At 52.0% G+C, this 7,207-nt stretch overlaps 2 protein-coding genes across 4 annotated transcripts; both read right to left on the reverse strand.

Moving 5' to 3' along the window:
• Positions 1 to 449: 449 nt before the first annotated feature.
• Positions 450 to 2,560, reverse strand: LOC111754483 (cilia- and flagella-associated protein 251-like). Of its 2 annotated transcripts, none has more exons than XM_063229258.1 (5): positions 2,366 to 2,560; positions 1,783 to 1,852; positions 1,093 to 1,667; positions 881 to 1,016; positions 450 to 804 (listed from the first exon to the last, which is right to left on the reverse strand). In XM_063229258.1, exons 1-5 carry the CDS (start codon positions 2,423 to 2,425, stop codon positions 641 to 643), a joined length of 1,005 nt encoding a protein of 334 aa, XP_063085328.1. In that variant the 5' UTR covers positions 2,426 to 2,560; the 3' UTR covers positions 450 to 640. The 2 variants fall into 2 exon arrangements, with proteins under 2 accessions (XP_063085328.1, XP_063085327.1); XM_063229257.1 differs by having other exon boundaries at positions 1,093 to 1,670.
• Positions 2,459 to 6,305, reverse strand: LOC106025848 (golgin subfamily A member 2-like). Of its 2 annotated transcripts, XM_063229260.1 has the most exons (7): positions 6,183 to 6,305; positions 4,961 to 5,014; positions 4,566 to 4,644; positions 3,870 to 4,186; positions 3,497 to 3,610; positions 2,787 to 3,011; positions 2,459 to 2,705 (listed from the first exon to the last, which is right to left on the reverse strand). In XM_063229260.1, the coding sequence occupies exons 4-7, from the start codon at positions 4,056 to 4,058 to the stop codon at positions 2,601 to 2,603; spliced, it is 633 nt and encodes a 210-aa protein (XP_063085330.1). In that variant the 5' UTR covers positions 4,059 to 4,186; positions 4,566 to 4,644; positions 4,961 to 5,014; positions 6,183 to 6,305; the 3' UTR covers positions 2,459 to 2,600. The 2 variants fall into 2 exon arrangements, with proteins under 2 accessions (XP_063085330.1, XP_063085331.1); XM_063229261.1 differs by lacking the exons at positions 4,961 to 5,014; positions 6,183 to 6,305 and having other exon boundaries at positions 4,566 to 4,931.
• Positions 6,306 to 7,207: the final 902 nt, after the last annotated feature.

Below are 7,207 nucleotides of genomic sequence, written 5' to 3' on the forward strand. Positions count from 1 at the left end.
TCCTTGCCCTTCCTTGCCAGGAAACTGATGGAATCCATTTATTGCCATTCAAATGAAAATCAGCATAAATGGGACCATCAGGACCAGGTCACCAGGAACCCATCCTGTCTCCTCCCTCTGTCCTTCAGAACAATAAGTAAGTTTTAAAATTCAAACTGTGATAGGGAAAAGAAGAAAAAATTATAGTGAAGATAATTGCACAGCTAGCTTCTATTTGTTCCTTGAAAACAATGTCTTGTGCTAATATTGTTTAGATGCAATAGCATGCCTACATCCCGTATTCCAAATAACTACTACGAAGACAGCATCATGCAGGATTTCAAGTATTGTCACGCTCCTACTAACCTTTTTGAAACTGTTTCATTATTTGTCTTGTTTTACTCTATAAAAAAGATTTAAAATTTTAAAACATTTAAAATTTTTATTGAAATATTTTTCTCGTGGTTTTTTTCATTTTTATTGAAATAAACGTACATTGTTTGATATTTTAAAGAATTGTTGGAATTCAAATATCTCTAGGAAGAAATAAATTGGTGGAGTTTTTCTGGCAGGAAAAGAGTCAGGAGAGGAGGGACAGGGAAGCAGGGACTGAATGGGGGAAAGAGGGCACCGAGCATTGGGTTCTATGGTTTCCTACTCCTCAGTGCTGTTCCAAAGCAGAAATCACTGACTCAGGGGTGAAGGCCCAAGCCAGGGCCCTGTGCAGATTCTCATTCTCAAGCAGCTGGGGTTCTGGGGGGCACTCGACCACAGCCTCTTCAACTGGAGGCTGTTCAGTGTGTGCGGGGCTCCCCTCTGCAGGACCTTTGGGAGAGAGCAGCAGGCACTGAGTGTGCGCCCCTTGCCTGCCCCTGCCCGCCCCTCCCAGGCCTGCACTCACCACACTGCTCATCTGAGGCTGCAACATCCTTGGAGTGTGGGGATCCCACAGTGGGCTCCTCACCATGGCTCTGTGCAGTGCCCTGGAACTCGCCCTGACAGGACCTGCAGTCTTCTTGCAGGCAGAGAACCTCCTCCTGCAACACAAGCAGCTTTACCCTCAGGGAGAGGGGCTTCTTAGGGACCCAGCCCTAAGGAGACACCCAGACCTACCTGCTCCTCTCCCTTCACTGAGAATAGCTGTGGGGTATGTTCATCCTCCTCCTGCTGCTCTTCCTCCTCCTCCTGCTCCTTGTTCTCCTCCTCCTCCACCTCTTGCTCCTCCTCTTGCTCCTCCTCCTCCATTTCCACTTCCTCCTCCCCTGCCAGCTCCTCCTCCTTCTTTTCCTCTCCTTCTTCCTTCTCCTCCACTCCCACTTGTTCAACTTCCTCCTTCTCCTCCTCCTCCTGGTTCCAGTACTCCTCATCCTCATCTCCTTTATCGTCCTCCTCTTGTTCATCATCCTCTTCCTTCTCCTGTGTCTTCTGTTCCTCCTCCTCCAGTTGTTCATCCTCCTCCTCCACCTGCTTGTCCTGCTCCTTCTCGTCATCCTCCACTCCTTTGTGCTCCTCCTTCTCCACTTGTTCATTCCCCTCCTCCTCCACTCCTTCCTCCTCCTCCTCCTTCTCTTCCTTCTGCTCCTCCTCCTCCTTCACTTGTTCTTCCTCCTCCTCCTGTTGTGTGTCCTCCTCCTCACAATGCCTCACTGTTAGGTTTGTCCCCAGTTTGGGGCAGATCGCAGTGTGCTCTGCTGTGTAAAGAACAACAATAGTCAGAGGTCACTTGCAGGCCTCCCGAATCCCACACCTTACAGCCTCTGCTGCAGGAGCCCTGGCCCAGCTTATCAGTGGTGCTGCAATCACCAGAGAGCAGCATGCGTTGACATTCCAGCTCCTGCACTGGCTCCTTAATCTCTGCATTTTCCTCTGACACCTGTACAAAAAAGGAAGCAGAGCACCAGAGTCAGGGCTCTGTGGCCACCTGCTCTGCCTGCCCTTCCCAGCCTGGTGGAACAGCCTCCCCTGAGGCTGCACCATGGTCACATGGTCACCACTGCTCCTAGGAGTTGAAGCCACATCCTCAGCTTTGACCTGGGTCAGGAGTGCCACATAAGCCAAACTCTGGCCTAGCTGCCTCTGAACCTTCAGGTGGCTGGGTGGCTGAGCCCACTGTTTCTGCACAAAGGTGGGACCTTTGTTGACAAATGCCATCTGTGGAGGCAGGGTGTGATTCTGTGGGGGAGCTCTCCACATCACAGGATGCATGGAGCATCCTTCTGCCACTGGCACCTGTTGCTCCTAGTGATGGGGCATAACCACTGCTTTCCGGGAAGGTCCAGGGAAATGAGGGCATGGGGAATCCAAAGTATTGGGGTGTCCAAAGGGACCTCAGTACAAGAGGCAGGGAAGGAGACCCAGGGAAGGACCAAAGCAGAACCCAGCTCACCGCAGCCTTTGAGCCTCTCACGTCTTCAGGACTGGTGCTGTTGGGCGGAGGACTCTCCATTTTTCTTTCCTCCACCTCCCCTTCATTTCATATTGGGAGCAGTCAGGAGGGAGGCAGAGCAGTCCTACGCTCCCCTCCACCCACCTCACCAGGTCACCCTGGGCCACCACCCTCTGGGAGAGAATGAGCAGCCCTCTGCCATCTCGTCCTCCTCCACTCATTCTCAGAGTGCTCCTCAGCCCATGCAACACTGACACCTCCATTCACCTTCCCCGGGCAGTGCCACAACTCCAGGCAAGGATGTCTGCTGCTTCTGAAGCTTGGAAGCTGACAGGACCTCCTGTAGGTAAGGATGGAAAGTGAGACATCAGAGGCAGCCAGATCCTCCCAGACAGGAGCCCGGCCTCAGCACCTCCATCACCTGGGTGGTCTTCAGGTCTTTGTAAAACCTAACCAGGGTCTTGTGGTCTTCCAGGTCTTTCAGATGTACATTCACCGCTTGTTTAAACGACTGTAGAAGCTGATGTTGCAGAGCGTGTTTTTCAGAGGCCAGGTGTAAACAGTCCTCAGCTCTGTGGCAGAGGATGCCCAGCAGCTGGTCTCTCTGCTGCTGCAGCTCCAGGGCCTCCTGGCTCTTCAGCGCCACCTGCAGGAGACCGAGAAGTGAGGTCAGGCATACCCTGGGGCTTCAGCAGCCTGAGCTCATTAGGGGCTCCTCTGAACCACTGGTCTCCTGTTCACAGTCTCCAGTCCTGCAACCTCTGTTCTTGAATGTGGACCTCACCACCTCTATGGAGAATAAGATGGAGCCATGCCACATGTGTTAAGTGATCTCTAGGCTTCAGTTTGCACCAAGAAGCCTCCCCCTCCTACCCTGTTTCCTTCTAGCAGTAGGATGACTCAGGCTTCTGGCAGGGAAATGACATTAGGACCTGGGAGGACCCCAGAGCCACACACCTCTAAAGGTCAGAGACGAAAAGCAAAAGACACACAACTGCTCTGCCAGACACGTCAGGACTCTGGGGTCACTTGTGGTCCAGCTGTGGCAGATCAGTTCTGGCCCCAGCACCTCCCACCCCCATTGGGAGCACCTCTGTCCTAGCCCAGTCCCATGGTGCAGGAGTCACCTACCACTGCCTTGAGCTGCGTGATCTCCTCCTGCAGCTGGCCCAGCTTCCAAGTCAGCTCCTTGTGTCTGAGCTGCTCTGAGCTCAGGGTGGTCACTATATTGGTGTTCTCTTCTATCTACAGAGAATGGAAATCAGTGCCACCAGCACGGGCCGACCCAAGACCCCACCTGGGTGTCTACGGTGCAAGGCAGGACAGATAATCATCCTCTCTCTGCAGGAGAAGCCCCACAGGGTTCTGACTCACAGGACACTTTCACGATTGAGGGGGACAGTGGCCCAATGTGTTGCAGGGGGGAAGGAGCCAGAGGGGTTAGTGTGCTGCTCTGCCTGGAAGGTCCTGGTGGTGAGGAGCCTGGTGAGCAGTGAACACGCACCAGCCTCTGGAAGCTGTCCTGCATCTGGGCCAGCTGCTCCTTTATCAGGCAGTTCTGAAGCTCTAAGGCATCAATCATCTCCTGCTGCTCCTCCATGTTGTGCACGATGTTCTTGTGCTCTTCTGCCTGCACAGAGCACAGCTCTGCCCTGGTGTCAACCTGCAGAAGGCGCTCCTCCTGCTCCCTCATTTTGTTCCGCAGAGCCAGGTTTTCTTCCTTTAGCTGCCCCAAGGCGCCCTCCAGCTCCTTCTTCACCTTCTGCACCTCCCACAGGAGCTGCTGATGTTCCAGGCATGGCCCTGCTTGGGGCTGCAGGGCTGGGGCACAGGTGACAAAGGAGGTAGGGAAAGGGTCCAGGTCTCTGGGCCCTAACAAGCTCTCAGTGCTCAGCCCCCACTCCAGGCTCCTTGCTTGGGCCTTGGCTTCCTCATGACTGATTCCTCACACCCACATCATGGCCAGGCCTGAAGCCATGTTCCTGTATGGATCCTGGGTGGGGGTTGGCAGGGGCACAATACCCTCTCTGCAAGTGGGGACACTGAGGCTCAGAGATAGGACTAAATTGCCAGCTCCTGCCACAGATGCCCTTCCCTTTACCACTGTGCCCTTAAGTCCACCCTGTCTCCTAGGGCAGTGTAAGCCCCACCCACAGCCTGGGTACCCCGCTCTCCCCAGATCACCCTTGTGCCCACTCACCCACGTGTTTCTCCAGTTCACTCCGCTGGACAGGAGGCTTATCAGCCCTCCTGTCCCGCTCCTCCTCTACCTCATGCACCTACCCAAGGCACAGGGGACAGTAGATGGAGGGAGGGACTAGTGACCTCAGACCCTTCTATCACCTAGTATCTGTCCCGCTTTCCCTTCTCTGGCCCAAGCTGCAGTGCTCTCTTTGAAACTCTCCCTCTGAGCTATACCAGGCCCAGCCCTAAATGCAGAATTCTTAGCACCTGACATTGTTCTCCTCTGCACTCTGACCCTCTACTGCCATTGCAGCCCCATCCTTAGCTGCCTGGCCAGCCATGACACAGCTTCATGTGGGTGACATTCTCCACCACTGGCTGTCTTAGGTTTTATGCATTTTAAAAACTTACTCTTTTATCCGCCAGCAAGCAATCATGCTTCTTCTGTTTTTTGAATTCTCTTAACTGTGGAAAGAACAGCAATGATACTCACAAAAACAGTAAGCCACTTTGTTTACATCCTCCTATAGAACACTCTTATGCACACCACCTGCTTCATGCTGCCAACAGCCCTACAACACACTGTGATGGTCAGTCAGTCAGTAAGCACACAAGTTAACATGGCTGAACAGCAGGAAGAAAGAAATGACAGAAAAGAGAAACTTGTCACTGTGGTGTAGGTTGTAACCCCAAATACTGGTGATGTTGCAACAGCAGGATAAGAATGAGGGAAACCTGAGGGGATAAAAGTAGTAAAACACTTCCTCAAATAGAAATAATAAAAACTAAAAAGGGCTAAGCATGGAACCCTGTGCTCCCTGGACTTCATCCCTAGACGTAATGGGGGGAAACAGACAGTAACAGGCTGGAGTGCAGCTCAGTAATAGACAGCTTTCTGTACTTTTGAAGGCGGTGGGTCTAATCATCAGTACCACACACAGGAGAGTCAAAGGTAAAGGGGACAATTAGAAAACATTCTGAGTCTCTCTGTAGAGTCAACTCCTGGGGAAAAAGCTCACACAAATCTGATCTACTCTGGTCACCCAGAAAGACTGTCAACCTTTTGAGGTCCCTGATGAAGGTTTTATGTTGTCAGTGTCTAAGTTAAGGAGCCCAGTGGCCAAAACCTCTATACCCACTCCCATGTTCACATGCCCTTCCAGGGAGAAATCTGTGTCTTCACCAGAGAAACCAGAAGGGGGCTAAAGCTGCTTTAGGGGTCCAAGTGGGAAGATTAAGGGCCAGGTGAGGGTTAGTGATGAGGGCGTCCAATGGAAAGGGTCTTAAGTGCACTCTACTCCTCCCTCTCTGTCCGCAGAATCCTCTGCTCCCCACCCTCCTCTGTGTTCAGACAGCGGAAGGGAAAGAGGTCCCCCAATGTAGGGCTCAGGGAGGCAAAGTGTGTGAGGATGGATAGGAAGCAAGAGCCAAGCCCCAGGTGAGGCCTAAAGGAGTGTCCCCCGGAGGTGGACGCATTTGGGCTGTGAGGAGAGGATCTGTAACAGGCCTTGAAGGGGCACCGGAGTGCTGAGGGTCCCTCCACATTTTCTCAGAGCGGGGTACAGACTCTGCCAAGAAGTTGCTAGCTGGGGGCTTGCTCTGGGTCCAGGAATTGAGACCCTGTTCGGTTTACCTTTTTTTTTGGCCGCAGCCAATTTCTGCCTTCGAATTTCTTCCGGAATAGGAAGACAGGGCGGGGGAAAGGGGTGGGACCACTTCATGACAGTCGCTTCTATCACAGGGAAACTCAAACACACTCCTCTCAGATCCACCAACTACCTACAAAAGGTGTAACCAGGGAGACGCTAAACTCAACCCAGGGGGCGGGGCACCAGACCTGTCGTCCCATTGGCTGAGTAAACTATGACGTCATAAGGGGCCTGGTGAGGCCTCCTCCAGTGGGTGGGGGATGGGTGGAGTGGCATTAAAGCTGCAGACTACTGCTGTTCCAGGCCACCCCAGGGAACTATGACAGCAGGACCTGGGAGGAAGGGAAACTAAGCTAACACAAGTAAAACAGTAAAAGCACAGAGAAAGATGTGAGGGCACCTACTAAGGAAAAACTCATGACACAGCTCCTTTGAAATCACATAAGTGCCAGGCATGGTGGTGTACAGATGTAATCCCAGTACTCCAGAGTCTGAGGCAGGAGGATCAGCCTGAGTTTGAGGGCAGCCTGGATCCATAGTAGGTTCAAGAGCCTGAACTGCTTATCAAGACCCTATTGCAAAAATTAAAATAGTCACACAAAACAGACTTTGAGGCAAACAGTATTTACTCTCAAAAGGGGCCACACACTTGGTTAAAACGTGAACTTCATCAGGCACTTAGGATAAATCTGCATTTGTCTGGCCTTTGTCACTTGATGGATTCTGCTCACCTGCCAAATCTAGAGTGTGCTAGGACTTGGATCCTAGATTTTCCCTATGATGATCGCTTACCTCTTAGTTATAACCTTCAGTTCTGTGGCATCAAATGCCAGCTACACAGCAACTCTGAAAGTTGTGTCTTCAACCAACAGCCTATTGCAAAATCAAGCTCAGGAAAGCAACAGTCCCTGTGACATTTCCTTTTACATAGCTAATATTATCGCCAGCCTTCTAGATCCTGAATTAAGCCTTTAGTGTCACTCCTAGAACATGTTCTCCTCACAGGCTT

Source organism: Cavia porcellus, unplaced genomic scaffold, assembly GCF_034190915.1.
Source record: "Cavia porcellus strain 051 isolate PalLab524CR breed Dunkin Hartley unplaced genomic scaffold, mCavPor4.1 scaffold_17, whole genome shotgun sequence".
Taxonomy (NCBI): domain Eukaryota; kingdom Metazoa; phylum Chordata; class Mammalia; order Rodentia; family Caviidae; genus Cavia; species Cavia porcellus.

What these genes read in the sequence shown, in the direction of transcription:
- LOC111754483 (XM_063229257.1), bottom strand. Translation starts at nt 2,425, where the DNA reads ATGGAGAGTCCTCCGCCCAACAGCACCAGTCCTGAAGACGTGAGAGGC. An exon ending in TGAGAGGCTCAAAGGCTGCG is followed by an intron (nt 1,853 to 2,365) that starts GTGAGCTGGGTT and finishes TTTTTTGTACAG; the next exon opens with GTGTCAGAGGAAAATGCAGA. An exon ending in TCAACGCATGCTGCTCTCTG is followed by an intron (nt 1,671 to 1,782) that starts GTGATTGCAGCA and finishes TTCTTTACACAG; the next exon opens with CAGAGCACACTGCGATCTGC.
- LOC106025848 (XM_063229260.1), bottom strand. Translation starts at nt 4,058, where the DNA reads ATGAGGGAGCAGGAGGAGCGCCTTCTGCAGGTTGACACCAGGGCAGAG. An exon ending in TCACGCAGCTCAAGGCAGTG is followed by an intron (nt 3,012 to 3,496) that starts GTAGGTGACTCC and finishes GGTCTCCTGCAG; the next exon opens with GTGGCGCTGAAGAGCCAGGA. An exon ending in AAGACCTGAAGACCACCCAG is followed by an intron (nt 2,706 to 2,786) that starts GTGATGGAGGTG and finishes CCTTACCTACAG; the next exon opens with GAGGTCCTGTCAGCTTCCAA.